Below are 20,117 nucleotides of genomic sequence, written 5' to 3'. Positions count from 1 at the left end.
CTCCAATTTGACAGGAAGCCCCTGCTGGCTCTAATTGTGGTTGTCCATGGAGCCCATTTACAAGCCACATGATGAATCAGGCTATGCTCCGAGATCCACTACAGCTTACTTTCTTTCTGGATCTTTTGCACATCTTATTGTGCCATCCTCATTTATCTCCCCTCCCCATTAGACAAGCCATGCTCGGGCACTCCTGTCATATCTCACCAGCTATCGTACTCTGAGATGAGGCTAAGAATAACTACAAGAGAGCAGAAAAATGCTAGTGGGCCACTGGGAGACTGCTGAGAGACGACCAGGGCTATAGCATAAGAGGAACTCCCGCTGGGGAGGAGCGGAGAAATCTGTAAACGGCTAAAAACATGGTGCGGGGGCGACCTGACAGCTCAGTGGTCAGTGCGCATTACACATAAGTGCAAATTCCGTCAGCAGTGAGTCCCCAAGTTCGTTTCCAGGCCAGCCGGGCTTTTACTGCAAGTCCTTCCCCTGCTTTGTTTCCCCACATTTCCTGTCTGTCTCTACTGCTCCAATCTAATAAAAGCAAAATGGTAAAGAGGTGAAAGAAGACCAGAGAGAAAACTCTATCAGCTATCATCGAAATGCACTCCTCATAATGACCAAAGCATTTCCTGTAATTGCTCCCATTGAGTCCCTCCAGAGTGTTGCCTGATTTCCCTAAAACATAAACTGACCCAGGTGACTATTAAATTCAGAGAATCTGGCCTATTTTAATTTTCTCTATGACAATCCCTCTAATATTTGTGAAAGACAGAAGAAGCCCCTGTATGTGCCAAAGTCCCAGTGACCTTTACTGTCATTCAGACCATACAACAACAACAACAACAACTGAACAGCACAAAGAAACTGCATTCCTCCAAACTCTCTGTTCAAATGACTGACACAAGTCAGACAAACTAGGACATAACCAATAGTGTAAAAAAGTATCAACTTATTGCACAATGTAAGAGCAGATAATAGCAGCAAATGGTATATAAAACGACACATTCTATCAGCATTGAGATGTGAAAATATGCTTTGAGGCAGTCGTGAGTGTGTAAGACAGTTTTGACAGTCTGGTTATACCAACAAGGTTTCTACAAATGCTAAAATAGTACAAACTACACTTTTAAGGCAAAATGTTACTAAGTGCAATGATGGTGCAGCACTGTTCTTCCACTCTGAAAATTCTGCACTGTGGCTCCAATATCATAATAGTGTATAATTACACTGCAGTTACATAATATGACAGTAATTACCTCATGCTCCCCCAAAATTAATATCATTCTTAACAATCTTTTTCTTTGAATGAAGAGATGGAGATTTGTAAACATGCTCTTTTAGAAACAAACTAGGGTGACGCATTCGTAGCACAGAATACAGAAACATTAGTATTTTATTATGTATTTCACTGGGACAGAAACACAAAAGAGAGTCCAAAAACATAGTGTCAAAAATGTTTCTTGAAATAACCACAGTGATGATCAAGGACATCAAAACATTTATGTGCAGACGATAGTTGAGACTTGACAGCAAAATTCAAAACTGCAGCAGCTGGCTGGAAAATGTGGGACTGTGTAAAGCTCAGAACTGCCAAATCTCCACGTGGGAAGTGAACCCGAAACAATTTTAGCTTCAGAGCACCTGCTGTCACACCGGAAAAAAAACCAAGAGGAAAAGTGAACTAGAGTCAATGTTTCTGAAACAAGTAGACACCGAAATAAGACGAACAAAACAAAATGTAATTTGTGAAGTAACAGATGTACCAGCTCAGGATATAACCGGAGAAATGTAATGTGGATACTCAGGGCCAGACAGGGGTTTGTGATTAAATGGGATAAACCTGCGGTCAACAGTGCGTGTAGGTCACTGTAATTGAACTGTGCGGATGCAACCAACAGGATTGCATAAAAGATGTGGAGGACTGACCGTGTACGGCCTTTTCTCTATGAACGTAACTAACAAACAGCGGCAAAGAGGCACACAGAGCAACCAAATGTCGAGTTGGGTCACGTAATAACACACAGTGATTAAGGAAATGATCAAAATCCTCAGACAGGCTGTGCCCACAGGAAATGCCATCACACATGTTGTTCTCTTCTCTGTGGTTGAAATCTCGCAAACACACACACACACACACACACACACACACACACACACACACACACACACACACACACACACACACACACACACACACACACACACACACACACACACACACACACACACACACACACACACACACACACAAAACAGGGAGCACAGTATTTGAAATTGATTGAGGCTGCTTGAGTGAGCAACAGTACACATGATAGGATCAATGAAGTCTTTGCTAAAAATAAGCACCCGGATGAAATAGACCAACATGCTACCAAGTTACAAATGTCAAAACCTTGTACAGGAAGGAGTAAACAAGCAGTTAGAGACTGGGGTTGTTTTTTTCATGACCGATGAAACTTTGCCTCAATTGTTGAGGAGGACGGTGAATTTGACTAAAACCACTTGCGGCATTTTTTAATTTCAGTTTCTGCTAAAGATTAGAGGAGCTTCTAAAAATGGTTCACACTTGAAATTGTATCTGAATTGTAAATGACGAGTAAACCAAAATTACGGAAGACTCCTACAACGAAACCAAATTTCATATGCCCCTATTTTAAATAATCCATCTGTTACACAGGCTGCTCAGCAGCACTTTACACACATACATATGTTTGTTTGTGTTTTATGTGAGTATGAAATGTTAATTATTTTCTGCCACACTTCTCAATCACAAGAAAATATAAAAGTTAACTCAAATAAAATAGGTGACTAAAGGTAAAATACAACTGGAGTAAAAAATAGTTCTAGTATAAACACCGACATAGAAATATTGTGAAGACAAACACAGATTCTGGGTCTTGAACGAGCCATTTTGTTCATTGATCCCGGTCCATCCCTTGGGACAAACTCAGAAAAGACAATCTGTCTCCTCCTCTGTCTCCTGTTCCCTGAGCCCATGATACCTTTATCATACACATCCACAATGACAGAAAAGGAAAAGAGTGAAGGAAGGAAAGAAAAGGCAGCCAAGGTCCGTCCCACTCCACCTGCTTTATGTTTCATGATTTCGTGAAGCTGACAGAACTAAACAACACCTACCGAACCCAATTTTCAGTCTTTCCAGTCCCCGAGGACAGAAACCATTCTGGCTGTAGGAGACCTTACAGATCGGCAGACAGTATGCTTGAGGGAGTGTGTATTTGATCTATAATTTCTTTGCATTCTGTTGTAACACGATACACATAAAAATGCAAGACTAGGAGAGTTTATTTATGGTTTTTAAACACAAGCTTGCAGCTTTTTTTCCACTAAAAACGTATCATCTAAGTGGTGTATACTGTATGTAAATTCATAGTAAACGTGGCCTATGTTTGTGTGTAAGTCTATATGAATGAAGAACATCCAGCAGCACAAATACAAAAGGGCTTCCACTATAACTCCATATGGCACCACTCCAGTAAGATTCAACTTGAGGAGCACCAGTGAAAATAATGTTTTCATTAAATAATCCCCGGAGAACGACGCTGACGAGTGCTCAGGGTATTTGGATACGAGCCTTCAGTATTTCACAGGAAGCCCTTCAGACTGAATCCCAACGGACTCTATTGAAATATCAATCAATAATAGTTTCATTTTCCTTCAACTAATAGCTGCTTTGATGGGATAAATGGGATCCAACACTGCTTTGCAAATAATGATGGTAACATTGCATCCTCTCCTCATCTCCAGAGGGCTATTGACATGTACTGCATGGGGATAGTCTACACCAATAGACTCCAGTTAGTCACAATGCATGTTATCAGCTGCTAATAGTTCAAGAGACGGAACACGAGAGGGTGAGGAGATGATTATGTGGATATACAGTACTGCAGTGAGCGTCAGCTGTGCTCCTCGACATGTGGTCGTTATAAATATTATAAAGCCATACACATTTACTTCATTATATTTCATTTATTTGCGAATTTTTCTTTCTTAATTTGTTATGTAATTTTCTGTAATGTTTAATGTACTGTATTCAATATGTTCTGCACGTTCTCTTGCATTGTTAAAATATTTGGACAAATAAAAAAGCCAAGATCCACAAACACAATACCACAGCTTTGATCAGTGGAACAAACTCTGTCAAACTCATGAAAAGAAAAGGCATCGCAAGCTCAGATGTCAACTTGGCAAACATCAAAAGAATAAGTTGGTCATCTGGCTCCATTTCCCTTTGGCACTAAGTGTGAATACACACCAGTGACTCTTCACCAGGGACACACTCACATCCCACACATGGCCCATCATTTTCCCGTGACAAGAATGCTTCCCAGGCTCTGGGTGAAAATGACCACATCAGTGAGGCAATTTATTTGGAATAGATTACTATGTAAAGACAGAATATGCACAGCCTCAGTGGTTGGCATGTGATCATAGGATGATACCAACTTCCCCGCTAGGGCCTCAGAGCCTACAGGAGAGAGCCAGGGTGGAGGTGGGACTTTTGAAATGCAAGGATAGCTGCAATTTCTGCAAATATTTGAAGAAAAATCAAATAGTTCAGAAGCGAATTTCCGAATCGTAGTTTTGCTTGAAATAGCCATCCCTATTCATATTCACAGTTCATATTTCACATTTTGAATGTAAACGGGTACATAAAAAAGCTGCTTAGAAAACTTTCCTTTTGGGACATCAGCCAGAGTTATAAATTTCTCATCCTGGATTACATGTCATGAGAGCGGTGTCTCTCCACAGGAGGAAGGATGGATTTGGCCCTGAGCACTGTGCGGAGCCCGACTCTCATTTCTCACAGTGAAGACAGGTCATTTCCATGCTATGCTGCTCCATTTCTGCATAACAATAACCTATTCCTACTTTGTTCATTAACAAGGACGTTATTACAGTTCACCTTCTGTTAGTAGAGATGCCCCTTCCTGCAACCCAAACAATGTATTGATTTGAGTCTCTGTAGTGATAATGAATAGATGCATTTTTTTCATAAACTATAATTAATTTCCACTTCAGCAGAGTGAAATCTGACTGGCTGCCGTGCTACAATTTTTTGTCATGAACTAAAGTGAACAAACTAATAGGATGACGCCATTTCATCCATCTTTATGCTGTTGACTGAAGACCAAGACCCTGGTTGTCTTCATAGACATACCATTTAGCAATGTTATGGAATCTGATTTTCACTGTGCTAGTTAAAAAAAAAAAAAAGCTCTTTTATGACACATTATTCTAATTAAATGTGCCTCTATAATATAACTAATACTGATCTGAGAGCCACGTAATTAAATTTATACAACGGTTTAAGTGATCCCACAACGCGATAAAATTATTATTCTAATGAGCAAACCTCAAACATGCACACAAACATGAAGATGCTTGTTAGTGACGCAGGTTGTGTTTTGAGTGACTTGAGATGGGCAAAACAAAAGCCTGACATTATTAGTTCTACGTTTCTGCAACAAATCACTTTTCTCTCTATTTGTTACGAATTTTATCTCAAAAATAAATGTATTTGGTAAAGGTAAATGGACAAGTCCTAAAACTCCAGCCAAAACCTAAGCAAATTTATAATTTGTGTTTTCTATCATCAGCATCAGTCTTACAGCAGTTTTGAGTACTTAGTGTGGTGTTGTATTCAAGGATACAATACTTGACATCTGCGTCTGTAAATGAATGCACTTGAACTGTTGTGTTCATTGACAATGTGATGGATGATCTAGCTCACCATTAAATCCTGCTGCTAATCCACATGGACAGGATTACAGCAAAAAAAAACATGCTTGAGTTAATTAGAAATTGTTGTATTTGTGATTTCGTCTTTAGTCATTTATAATGATTAAATTCTCAGTGAAGTTTACTGTTTCAGTGCACTGACGTCAGGGTGCACAATAAACTGTAAAATATCCTGCCTCCATATGTATCTTTGTCACAAGTGTCAAAAGTGTTTGAAGGATATAAAGATATTGGCCAATATATCGATATAAAATATTTTTTACTGCCCAATAACAGTAGTTTCATCAGCACCAAAAATTGGGTGACCTCCAGACAGGAAGATGCAGTTGCAAAATGCAGAACTGTGCCTAACTCAGAAGTTTGTCAGTGGAATTATATTTGGTTATTCAATACAAAGATTTAACTAGTTGGTAATTTCATTGTTTTTGGTTTTTTTAATAAAAGGCCGAGATTGTCTGGCGCTTTATTTTGCGCAGCGAAGGTGTCCCCCTCTGACAGTCTCCCTGTGGCTTATGTAAAAGTGTCCTGAGGTGCACGAGGCTGTCGCCAACTGGGCCCCCTGCTGCCTGAGACTTCCCCCGAGGGAGGCTGTGGTCACAAACACCCCCGAGTCTGGACCGGTTAGCATCTCATGCGCCTCCAAAGCCCAACTCTCCTCCCACCAGGAGGTTGTGGTGGTTTGTGTGTGTGTGTGTGTGTGTGTGTGTGTGTGTGTGTGTGTGTGTGTGTGTGTGTGTTTAAGCCTAAATCTTACGAAAACAACTTGAAGCTCAACTCGAAGAATGTAAGTCTTCGACTGATGATTGGAGTCGTCGACTTTAAGCGAGCAACCAGAGAAGAATCTGTATATTTCAGTGGCTGTAATATTGTAATTATTGTCTTGTTTAAGGTCTTGATGTTCAAGAACATGGAAACAAATCTGGGGTTTAATTGACGCAACTGAGTATGCAAAGAGTAAGAATTATGAATCAATAACAGCAAAAAGAGAACTGAAAATGGAATGTATTTCATAGAGAAGATGTCTGTCAGGAAAGGTTAAAAAAAAAACAACAACAACAACTGCCTACTCAGAGTTTGTTTCCTGGAGGCCATAAAGCTGGGTCTTGTACAGGCAAATATATACGATGCTATCTGGAAATCAAAAGAGCTAAAACGATAAAAGGGAATGTACTATGTTTGACATAAACGCATTCCTGTGTTTTCCACAATGAATACAAAAATAGCATGAGCATAAGATGAGCAGAAAAGGTGACTATAAATAAAGGTGGGCTGAACCTTCCACATCTCCCAACAGCACTGCGACATTCCACTGGCTAATATCGTGATCCCATTATTTCATTTTCAGCCACATGCCTTCTTAACAACCTTCGCCTGTGCAGGATATGTAGTCATCCATTAAACAGATATTTCAAGATTTTTTTCAGATTAAGTATGTAAACACAGGACCTTATACATATGAAACACCATCAACATAATCAACATAATTTGCATATACACATGGACCCACAATCACAAACAGACACTAAAAGAAACAGATATAGCAAAATCATTCAAGACAGCATTAGTTGTAATGCCATCACACTGAGGAAAAAAACCACGAACAATTTGTAATGAATAAATGCCCAACACTGACCCAATCTACTCCCTCGGGCACCGAGCTTTGAAATTTCTACCTATAAATGTATGACCACACATATACATAGACACTTGTGAATACAGACACGTAAGGACAGGAAGGCTCTTGAGGTCTGCCAGTGAGGCCTATAAACGCTAGAAGTGTATCTTTTATGTACTCGATCTAATTATAGGACATATGGGGGAGGAAAATGGTGTAGAGGGAGACGGAGGTTGTTTCCAGCCGGATGTTTCACAGTACAGCATCTTCAAACCCTCGCACTGCTTTTTGTGCAAGACACAACATTCTAATCATCAGAAAGTCAGTGCTGCACAGCGAAAGGTGAAAGTTGCACATCATATTTAGTTTTGCAGCCTGTTGTCCCTGTGTATTTTGGAAGTATCTCACAGCTAGTACAAGACTTGCATAAACCAAATCCCCAAACATTTCCCAGAAAGCAGTGTTTTTTCTGTTTCAAAACGATGTTATAAGAACTGAAAGCATGTCTACCATCGACAGGCACTAAAAAGTAAAAAAAAAAAAAAAAAAAAAAGTAAAATAAAAACAAAAATAAAAAAGATGTTCAAAGACTTATGCTAGAGAATATAACAATGCCAGAGATTAATTACCCTCAAAATAAATTTAAAAAAGCAACTTGTTCTATTAGGTATCTGCCATTTAAACAACTCTGGCTTCAATAAATGAATTAGCACAGTACACAAATATTGCACCTAAGAATCCCTATATTGTTGATTGAGCAGTCAGCTTTAGTCACAGATGATAAAAATGTCAGCGACTCAATAAATTTGTCACTTTATCAATGACAAGTGAATCACTGCCTCCCTTCTCCAGAATCTCTCTTTCACTGCACCACTTCCTTTTTCTGTCTCTGTGTGACCACATGATAAGATCACAAAACCACATTTCCACTTGAATGTCTGGGATTTATTATCATATTCATTTTAATATTGGAAATACATATAATCATACTTTTCTTTCTGATCAAACTATGCCAGGCACAAAACCATGAAAAATGATCTCCATTAAAGTATCCTGGCCAAATACGACACTCCATTAAATGACACTATCTGAGAGCCATTACTGAGCCTCTCCTCTCCTGAGTATGTGCATCTAGGTTAATGCGTAATGTGACAGAACACCGGGCGAGAGCAGGGTAGCGGGTAGACGGCCAACAGCTGCTCAGCTAGATAATGAGGTCTCTTTGGTGGCTTCTTTTCTTAATAAGAGCCGAGCAGTCCGCACAAAGACCGAGCTTCTTCACTCTCTGGTTTCCGACCGGGGTAATGATCCTCTTGATGCAGCAGGTATGATGCCCTGCTGATGACACGTCACACTCCAACTCTTACTGACGTGTTTGAATAGGCGACGGTTCAAATCTGGTAGGCAGATGAGTCGTAAAAGCATCTGCGAGACTTCATATTAATGTGAAAAAACGTATCATTTTGTCATATGCATGCAGCGCAGACACGCTTCTTTACTATTAAACTCACATTTAAATTTCTAAAATGTATTCTTCCTATTTCATTATCCTGAGGCTGAAAGATGATTTAACCCCGCAGAGGGGGACATTTCAGTCCATCATAGGCAATGAAGTGATTAAAAAGTACAATGACACGGTGAATGAGGAGAAAACAAGGGGGAGTCGAGCAAACGTTCCCTTATCGCAAAATCAAACAGACTCCGTTGTTCAGCCAAAATTAAACAATGAGTGCCAAGTTGGTGTGCACAATTACCACTATTTATTTCTGCAAAGACTGCTTTTTAACTTGTGCAGCTCATGTAGTAGACAATTTGGGTAATTTCTGCCATTTGGTGGCTCAGAAATCTAAACTGGGATTCAAGTTTAGTTTAAGTGCATTTATTTCAATGATTCCTTATTTAAGCAAGGTAAGCCTACATTTTATGTGAATATTTAATGTGAAGCACAGTATTACAGAAAGTTCACGGGAAACATAATGCTTATAATGGCTGCTATGACTGTCACTGGCAGAAAGGCATAAAAAGAGTTCACTGGTTCTATGTTGGTTCATGAAATAGAATCATGCCAACTATGGGCCTGATTTGTTTAAAGCTGAAATCTACTGTATAACTTTCTGCATCATATAATGCTGAGAAGACTATAACTAAAGAGCTGACTTTAACAGCACTATCACAAGCAAAATAGGTTTATTGTCAACGTGGTCGGATTTTAGTGAAGGCAGCACAGATTTGAGCAATTCAGCCATCTGTGAATATTATGTTGGCAAAAACAATCATAATCCCCTCTTTGACCTGTAGTTCAACAGTTTATTAGGTTATTGGCTTCCAGAGGATTATTCTCTTACAGTTACCAACATGCATCAATCCATGACTCCAATCAATAGCGCTTTACAGATCTGTGATATGAATGAATGTGAATGAACAAACACCCAAAGGGTCCTTAATTAAATAATGGTTCTACTGAATTTGTCATTAAAATACCAAACATTAATTTTTTATAATCCTGCAAGATATCATTACAAGAACAAGCAGCACATATTAATCTGGCAGACGTGCACATAACTATTCGTTTATTAATCGAATGTGTAAGATAAAGAGTTAAAAGAGCATTTGCGCATTTGAAGAATTGACTCGATCTCGTGACGTCCCTCGTGGAGTCCCTTTAGACCCGTTCACGAGACTCACTACAAAGGAGCGGCGCTCCATAATGATTATGAGACATCATCATCCTTCTCATCATGATCACTCTTAATGTCACCCCAGCTTCCCTCCGTGTTTGACACTACATCTCTGACCTCCATACCCTTCCAGTTGTGCCAGATGTTCGGGCTGAGCTGTGAGGCTTGGCCTAGTTTGCTTTATGGTGGAACGGGTGTTCGATACCGGGTCGTAGATAGAAGGAGACCAGAAAAGGGGAAGTCTCTTTCATGTAAATCCCATGATAAGAGAGATTAAGTTGTAGTTTGTGAGTGGGTGTGTCTGCAGTGTGTCTGTGTGTTCAATCACTACTTCACGTAACACATGACAAGCTCTAAGTTTACTTCTACAAAAGGACTGTTTGGTTGCCGGCAAAAGGATCCAGCAATTAGTGTGTCATGATAAAGATGACATCACGACTATTTCATGAGTCATTATGTTGAGGTGGGCACGATCTGCAGTAAAAAAAAATTATTCATGAAAAGAAACTGGTAGCAAATGCGATTAGAATTGAGTAGAGTATGGTACCGGCAGTGGAAAAGGGGCGTATGTGTTGGTGAGTCAGCTGGATTTGTTAACTGGAGATGGACTTGTTGTGATTACAGATATGACATACCTAACACCATGATCAGAACATCTCTTGACAAAGTCAACCACCACCCGTCATAGCTGGCACATCTCGCAGGGTCACTGACACTTCTAAGGGGAAACCCACCAAAAGAAAATGACATGTTTAACACTTCTACATAAATTGTGTCTGGCGTGGATTAAAAGTGCTAAATGTGCTAATACCACATCCGTAAAACATCTGTGTCGAACTACCATTGCAACACATTGAATGGTGTGACAAATTACATTCACAGGTTGGTTGGCAAGGACATATCAGATGCAAACTTGCCTGGCATTCAGTCTAAATGAATGCAAGAGCAAAGGCTCTCTTGTCTGCTGCATCTGACAGCTACACAACGCAGCCACGCTCCATAAATAATGAAGAGGAAAGATCTTCCACTGAGAGAGAAAGACGCAAGCAGAAAAGGTGAAACAAGAGAAGTGAGTAAAGGTGGAGAGCATTCAAAAGGGAAAGAGGAAGAATGGTAGCTTGAAATAGAAATAAGAGGTACAGATTGATGAATGGAAAATAGCGGACAGATGAAAAGCTGTGACTCGACAGAAAGGGCATCACGGCGTGAAAGATGAAAATAATAATTTTACATTTTGTACATTTTGACGGAATGTGTTTGTCCACTGAATTTGATGCGGTAACAAACTGAGCCGGGAGCATCAACTGTTGCTGACATTGCAGACAGACAAGCTGGTCACCCTGCTGCCAACCCAACCTGTCAGCCAACCAGAAACGACAGCGCCAGTCTGAGATCCCGCTGACACGACTCCTAAGCAGCACAGCTCTAAACAGAGCTGAGCACATCTGTCAAGAACACTTTGAGCGAGGCCCGTGTTTGCTGGCTCAGCAAATTCACAGCAGAGCCGAAACAGCCCAAAAAGATTGCTGATGTGCTTCTTTGAAGAATCACCATCTCCCATCCACCACAAAAGTGGACAATTATATGTATTTGGGGCTGCATGTCAAATGACAAGATTGCTTTTTGTATTTCTTTTATAAAATAATACTGCAATTTGATAAACATCCCTCTTGATGCAATATGAAATCGAACCTTAAAATGCTGAGTGCCATTTCTCAATGACAGCTCATTGCAACACTTTTAAAATGCATAAAGACTAGCCCGAAATTTCTGTCATAAAACAATGCCACTCGACACACGATTGTTTTGGAAAACTGATGCTTATATTCATACTCAATTAAAATGTCCACACTCAAAGTAGCAATGTGATTTGGTTATTAATGGTAGAAACTCGTGTTTTTTATATTAATAGCGACAATTACTGAATAGATTGTTTTTGTATTATGGCCCTCTTATTACTGCTGCAACATTTTCATGTACATATAAGCCAACATGAGCCACCTTTCGACACTAATATGACGAGGGGTAATTTTCACTAAGATCGTGATCTATACATATTGTTATCATAAATAGTTATGTCAGTGCCGCAGTTAAACAAACCACAAACTGAGTGTACCGGAAAGGTGTTAATCACACAATGAGAACCACCGAGACTCGTCAGAATTGGACTTGAGATTGACTCCAGTCTGATGCATCCCTATGCAGTGTTGTTTTATGAAAATGGACCCGAGCTTGCAAGCCAATATGCTTATTACTCCTAGTTACATTATATATGCAGCGTTTCCCTTACCATTCTGGTCTGTAAAACATACCGCCCTCACCTCTTCTCAGACCCACTAGAAAAATGTCATAATCTGACGGCTCCTGGTTTAGACTGTGAATTACAAACTCACTGAACTGTATTCAGATATTTACAGATGGACGTCACATTGAAATGAGGCTCCAGTGAGCAAGGATGTCTCATTTTCTTTAATGCCTGTTGCTTCGACTGCCCTCTCTTTGCATTGTTGTACGTGTTGTACTTAATGTTTTATTTACGTTACGTATGTATTCTTTTGCATGTAGAGCGGGGAAGTGTGATCCGATTACAAGTGGAGACGCACGTGTCTGCTGAACCGTGCCGCTCTCACCAGGGTGATTCCAGATGGACTCCTGACACTAAATGCCCCAAAACTCTCAACTGACTGGTGATTAACTTCAGTCAAATAATGCTGTGTTCAGGGGAGGTCAGAAAATATGTTTTGAGTTTTGGTTTGTTGGCATATGTCGACAGGCACAGTAGTCGGTGATGGACGATGGCCTCGTTAATCAGCCCAATCTTAATTGGTAGCACCTGTTTACACCACTTGTTGCAAAGAAGAATAAGGAATAACTGAAAATATGAATAATAAAGTCAATGTACAGTATGGGGGGGCATGCAGCATGCTCAATATCTTAACATTGTCTTTTTCTCTAACTTAGTCACTCACCCCTACTACTGCCTGCTATTATCAGCCGCACTCTTAATATTCCTGTGAGATGTTATATTTGTTATATGATGTTTTGCTAATAAGAATTCAAAGAAGTGTGAAAATAAAAGGCGTATTTTAAATGCAGTCCCGTGTGTTGCAGCTCTCCCGTGAACCATTTAAAATCCTACCAAAACCTTGCAGAGTGCAGTAGTGGTAATTGCATTGTCCGTCTTGCCACATGGTTACAGCTTCTTCAGAACAAGCTGATACGAAAGAAGGAAGATTCCGTCCACCATTATTATCATTTCTTACTGTTTTGGGGAATTTTTCCCCTTTTCCCTCCCGTTTGAAATAATGCCTTTTGGGTGGAGGGTGTAGGATGAGACGTTATGAGATGCCCCCTCTTTAATGACATCAAACACATTATATTCACTATGTGGCCTCTCATCATACTTGATTGTTCCCGACAGCACAACCAACCTTCACCATCTGAGTAGTGATGCTGGAATATAGATCTGGTCTGACCAGCATATTTTCAGATGCTACCCAGATACGTTGCAGAATAAATACAGCATGAAGCTCATTTGATTTTTTTTTTTTTAAATCATCAATATCAGCTTCTATTTTTCTAAAATCCAGTCCAAGCTTTGCATGTTATGGAAGAGTAATTATTATGAAACCACAGCACTGCACAACAGAAAAATTAGGAGCTGCAGCATTTAGGACAACAAATGGTGCAAAAAGCTAAACCTGTTGTATATGATCCAGCACCACCTGCTTTGTTAAAGGTTAGGAACAATGACCAGATGGACTGGCATCACTCAGTAAAATCTATCTAGATTCCAAATGTCCTCATAAAATATTTACTTATGTAATGATAAACCCAAGATGGATATATACATAGAACCAAAGCACCGTTAACAATGCCTAAAACACTCAATCCAATGAATCTTGATTTAATACTGCATAGAACAGTTTGTCTCACTTTGTCTCTGTGCCAGCTACAGCACCATCCCTACACGCCATGATAATGGTTCCGATCAAAGACTTTTGGAGCCACCTCCACACTGGCAAACAAACCATCTGGCAGGATGAAAAGATTGTATCCCTTTACACCGTTACCTTCGCTAAAACCGCCTAAGACCGATAGCCGAGGAGGAGGAGGAGGAGATGGTATATCACTGAAATGAGCAGGTAATGTATTCAGATCAATGTGTCAAGTGATGAAAAGAGACAGACGGGAACACAGACACTGAGAGAGCAGGAGAGACCGCTTTCTCATACACGTCATGCCTGGCAAATATTTTGAATTAGATGGTGAAGTTCACTGCAATGAGCAGGAATATGAGAAAAGCAATATGGAAACTGTATAATACTTGGGTGCCTAAAAGCGCCTGAGCGAGATCACTTGCATAAGCAGCCCCCACAGCTCTATGTGCAAGAGGAATGTGACTGCAGCTATTTTTCACCCCACGGGACAACACAGTTTGTGACACTTCATTCAACACTTAGAAATGTCTCGAAGAAACCCTCTGCTACAAAGATTGATTTAGTACCAGTTTACCGAATTAAATGTGTTTACTTCTTACGCTATATTATTCCAACCAAGCATTCCGTCTATTTTCAGGTTGAGCTCGTCTAAAATCAGCAGCCAAACACATTACGCCACATTTGCAAAGAGGAAGAGCCTCCTCCTCCTCGGGTCTCCCCAACTGGGATATTTACAGCAGCCAAATGCTGCAGGTGTTGGTGGTTGTTGAACTCTGCTCGGCACATCGACGGGCGATCGGTCATTGTTTAGAAGTTGCTTTTAGATTATGAAACTCAATTTGGGAGCAATGAGAAGCTGATGATTGTTGTAATGTAGCAGCATTACTGGTTGCTTATAAACACAGTATGTTTCCCAGATTTTTTTTTTATTCCTAAAGACTCCAAAACATCCTACACACTGTGAGGACAAGGGCAATACAAAATAATAATCCCTAGTGAAAAGTACCAAAGCTGTGTTATATCAAGATGATCCTGTCGTATCCATTTATGAGGTAATTAATGTTCAGAATGATGAGGGCTTCCTCTTTAATCTTCTCATATTCTTGTCTCAGAGTTATCTATATCTTTTCAATGCTTATCTTCTGTTATTGGCTTTTATGTGGGCTCACTTCATTCATTTACTGAAGTGTGAAGTGCGCACAGCACATTGTATTGTACTGCATTCAATTTGTATGACAAAATGAATTATTCAGTCACACTTCGGAAACAACATTCTGCATAAAAGTCAGTTGCTGATTGTGCGCTCAGCATCTAAAATACATTTGCTTCCTTCATAATGAGCATTATGCATGTACTGTACACTACTAGATCAAGCAGTATAACTAGAAATACTATTGAGGAATTCAGAAACAAGTACTCCCTTTTCTTGCGATCATCACTTGGAAGAGATCATAAGTAATATTTTTAGACAACACAGATTTCGAGGAATGACGTGAAAATCACTTTTTATGAAATGCTTTCTTACCATAAACTGATCTCAAGCTTGAAAATTGATGAAAACTGTGTTTCCAATCCAAGGGTGCCTGAAGAACCCCTGCAACTTATTCAACATTTTTTCGGATAAGAGGAACATCAGGAAAGATAGCCACACACATCTTCCCATTAGATCATTACTCTTCACCCTCCTCCGGCGATCCACTTTAGTTTATCCCTATTTTCTCTTTTCTCTCTCTGCTGCCTTGCCTCAACATCCTCATTTCCCTCTCTCACGTCTCACCATTTTGCTCCTCCAACTCTATCTTCCCGGTCCCCCGACTCCACTAGTCATGTTTTTCTTTCATTCTGAGCACGTTCAGCACTAAGCCCTTGAAACAGGAATTAAGGAAACAAGACTATGGCAGAGGAGCAGGGAGGGGTGCTGAACAGGGATATGAGCCGTGGTGAGGAGCACATAAGCAATCTAACCTTTTTTTTTTTTTTTTTTTTTTTTACTCATTCTCTCGTCAAGATGTAAGCACAAGCGGGAATATACCTATCTTCAACTGCACCAATCTGCATCACATTTCTGAGTCCCATGTATTTCCTCATTTGAATCTGCGACATTTGTGTTTTATGTTATGTTTCATGTTTGTTTGTTTTTCTTCCTTTCTCTTCCTGGAGTCTCACAACAGTCCCATGTCATGTCACACTAGCAGCCAGCTCATATTCCACACTGTTGGAAACTGGACACGACACACCCACTGCACCTCCACCCTGCCATCACCTGCCACAAATACACACACACACACACACACACACACACACACACACACACACACACACACACACACACACACACACACACACACACACACACACACACACACCTGCACATCTCTCCAAGATGTCCAGTGCGTTCTGCTTACAACACTTAGAGCAAATTGCCACGTGAACAAAGCTGAAACTCCGGTTTATGGAAACTCGGTATGAAAATTTGTTCTGCATGCAAATGTGTGAACGTGCTGTAGTGATGGAAACATTTGGCTGATGAACGGCACATTTTAATCCCTTCACCCCCTCACTCAAATCCTCAGGACTGACATACTATTGGAATAAAAGAAAGCTCCTGTACAACCACATTTCCCTTCACACTCAATAAACCAGTAACTATAAAACGCAAGAACTCCGAGTGCACAGAAATGAGGAGCCCGGAAGGAAACGCACAAGGTAGACAGTCAAAACAGCGTTGTGTACACGTGTATCGGTGCATCAGTGTGTATGAATACCTACAGTAAGGCTTCGTCCCGCAGCTGAGAGAGGCAGCGCTAACATCCAGACACTGAACACGCTCCACTGTACCGCTGCTGCTGCTGCTGCTACAGCTGCTGGCTTACTTTCCTATATGACAGAAGCACACAGGCACAAACACCGGCTCGGCTCCGTACCTTGCTCATGCACGGCAAAGGGCAACCAGCTGTGAGGTTCTTACATTACCCACAGGCGGTCAGTCAGCCTCACAACTCGGGAGATTGCTCTCTCTCCCTTTCTCTCCCACTCACTCACTCTCCTCTCTTTCTCCCTCTCTCTCGCTGTCACTCACACACACACACACACACACACACACACACACACACACACACACACACACACACACACACACACACACACACACACACACACACACACACACACACACACACACACACACACACACACAACTGTGCAAAGATACTCACTGTAGACTGACAAATTCTCCAGGATGGAACGATATAAAAAATTTTTAAAAAAAGAAAGAAAGAAAAAGTTAACGGTAGCAGCTGCCGTCTCTGTGTCTCTGCAGATGTTTAGCCAGTGCGAGAACTGCTTTTCTCTTCGCTAATCCTCTCGTCTGGACATTTGATCAAGATTACATATCAGCTTCACTGAACAATACAGCATGAAGTTTAAAGTTTATTATTATTATAAAAACAGTGATGGAAAGTACCAAGAATAAGAGGCAGTAAGAAATTTTGAATAGACGTAGGAATGACAGCATTTTCATCGTGCCACTCATCTCCCCACATACACGCAGCTGCTTGCCGTTAAGGGCAAGTGGTGTTTAGTGTCTTGCTCAAAGACACTTCAGTAGGAGGAGCTGCTGATTGAACCAGCCACCCTGACACAAACAGCTGCACAGAGTTTCTCCCTAGAGTCTATTTTTTTCCCCCCTCCCATTCAATATGAATTTTTTTGAATATTGGCAGCTGTTATAAAGCCCCAAAATAAACTTGGACCATGCAAAAAGGCATTTTCACTTAAATTATTAAATCCTTTTCTCAGCTCTGTGTTGCTTGTATTTCCTTCATTCTCCTGTCCTTTTATTGATGCAGCTGGAAGACAACCTGTATTGTTAGAACACTGCAAGCACCACAAAGGAGAGAACAGGAGAAACCTCAGTATTAGTCACTTGCTCAGTGACAGACGTTCAACAACTGACTGACGAGATCAAATGACACTGCCGCTGAGCGCCATGACTTCTTCTTTTCATTTCAAATTAAAAGTCCTCATTTTGCCTTCTGGGATTTCATATACAGTCCAGCCATATACAAAATTTTGACCGAGTCTTGTCCCAAGACGGTTTCCCCTGCAGTTACTCCTCTACTGTAATGACTTAATTTCCTGTAAACACCCCAAATTAGATATTTCTGCAGTGTTAACTATAAAGAGCAGTTATTTAATAAGTGAAACCAGATACAAACAAATCTTTTCAAATTGATTCGTTTGATGCATTTGCTGATACTCTATATTGTTTGGACTAACCGCTGACATTTTGCCAAAACACTCTTAATGCTTCTTATAGGTTTTTACACCAAATGGGAGATGCCATAGCTGTCAGGATGTCCCAATGTCTATGACTTGGGATTACAATTAGTAGATTGGCGTGAGTTTCTGACTTCGCTGCGCATTAGGGTCTGAATGATATGATGTAAATGCGGCATGAGAACACACAGTTTGGCAACATCTTCTCATTCAGAGTTTGACACTATACCGACGTCAACCTGACTGCAGGCTTAATCATGGAGAGTAATTGAAAACACCTGCGTAGGTGTACCGCGCTACATTAGTCACAGACCTTGGAGCCATGAAACTCTTTATGTTGCCAAAAAACATGCTAGTATAGTGTACACTTCTGCTGCCTTTTCCCTTTTTGACATTCTTGAAGAACAGAATTGGCTCTCCCTTCCTGAAGTTGTCTGTTAAATGTGTGAAAATGTTGAACAGCTGTACTGCTGGTGGTGTGCAATCCCTTTACACAGTGTAACAGGCACGTGACAGACTGCCACGTTAACCTTGCGGCAAATTGGGATAAACACTTTTTCTTTCCTTTTGAACAAAAGAAGTGCTAAAAACTTCCGTCTGAAACCAATTACCATCAAAGCTGTGGAGACACCACTTTACTGTTGAGTTGATACTTCTCCTTAGGTCATCATGCTGAGGTAAGTCAGGCTATTTGTTTCACTTGGGTGGCCAATCAATGTGTAAGAAACAATGAGTTGTACAATGAGTATGAAAAAAACCCCACAAAAAAACAGCCTGAAGTAAAGTTGTCTTAATGAGGCTATTTATTTGTGCACTGCTCAGGAATACTTAAAATAGTCAATAAACAAGAAGATATTCAACCAAGATGAATGTGCACGATCTGTGTGTGCATACTTCACGTTGTAAACATCCCAGCATGTTTTGCAGATAACAGTATCATGTGTTCTCCTCGATTGCATGTGTAATCTGTGAAAAATGGAAACCCCAATCTCACCACCTCTCTGCTTCTCTATTTTTGTCAGTGCCATCCGCCATGCTTTTCTGCCTGCTGCTTATTCATATCATGCATGTTGAGGATTCTCCTCACCAAGATCTATCAGTCCAAAGGAAAAAAAATATAGTCTGATCCTGGGAGACTGTGCGGAAAGGTTCACTTCACAATCAAAAAAAAGGGAGATGTGCTTTGGTAAAGTGCAGCATCAAATAGTATGGAAATGTGCGTACATGTGGATACCTGAAAGGTAAACCAGTAGCAGAAAGGAGGAGGCCGAATGGGAGACATATAACATCTGACAATAGCAATGGGCGTCTCAATGAAGGGAAAAAGTGTGAGGGTGGGTACGACGAGCAGGAGTGACGAAAATTATACTGTAAGAGGAGGGATGGAAATATAAAAAGATAAAATCCAATAGGACAAAGAAGAAAAATCTGGGAGACTTGCACAACAAGGAGCGTATACATTCCTCTCTCTTTTCTCTACTACCTTTTTGATCTCTTTGCATTTAGGGAGAAAAGCAGAGTGGCTGCCACGACAACAGGGAGGTGCCACTCTGCTTCCTGGCACAGGCAGCCCTGCAGAGTCACAACAAATCTCTATCAAGGCACAGAGGGAGCGCTGTGTGTGTGTGTGTGTGTGTGTGTGTGTGTGTGTGTGTGTGTGTGTGTGTGTGTGTGTGTGCGTGCGTGCGTGCGTGCGTGCGTGCGTGCGTGCGTGCGCGTTCTTATATTACAATAGAGCCAGACCCCAGGACGTGACACGACAGCTGTCCCTTTCTACTGTGCTGTTGCGTTAGCTTTGTTCAGCAGTGTGTCTGTCAGCAGGTCTTATGACTTCAGCTGCTG

At 40.7% G+C, this 20,117-nt stretch overlaps 1 protein-coding gene across 10 annotated transcripts in view; it reads right to left on the bottom strand.

The window, feature by feature from the left end:
* mctp1a (multiple C2 domains, transmembrane 1a) overlaps positions 1–20,117 on the bottom strand; it is a 129,075-nt gene that overhangs the window by 88,166 nt on the left and 20,792 nt on the right. The window contains exon 1 of one of the 10 annotated variants that reach the window (XM_069699890.1): positions 16,922–16,973. The exons of 8 other annotated variants lie outside the window; for them this stretch is intronic. In XM_069699890.1, coding sequence (XP_069555991.1) covers positions 16,922–16,930 — 9 coding nt within the window. In that variant the 5' untranslated portion in view covers positions 16,931–16,973. One more of the 10 variants, XM_069699887.1, reaches the window with a different exon arrangement.

Source organism: Brachyistius frenatus, unplaced genomic scaffold, assembly GCF_029030835.1.
Source record: "Brachyistius frenatus isolate BFR_SWC_R1_liver_20210118 unplaced genomic scaffold, ASM2903083v1 Contig_31, whole genome shotgun sequence".
NCBI classification, from domain to species: Eukaryota; Metazoa; Chordata; class Actinopteri; family Embiotocidae; genus Brachyistius; species Brachyistius frenatus.
Note: the sequence above shows the minus strand (reverse complement) of the source record. Positions and strands in the feature narration are given on the sequence as shown.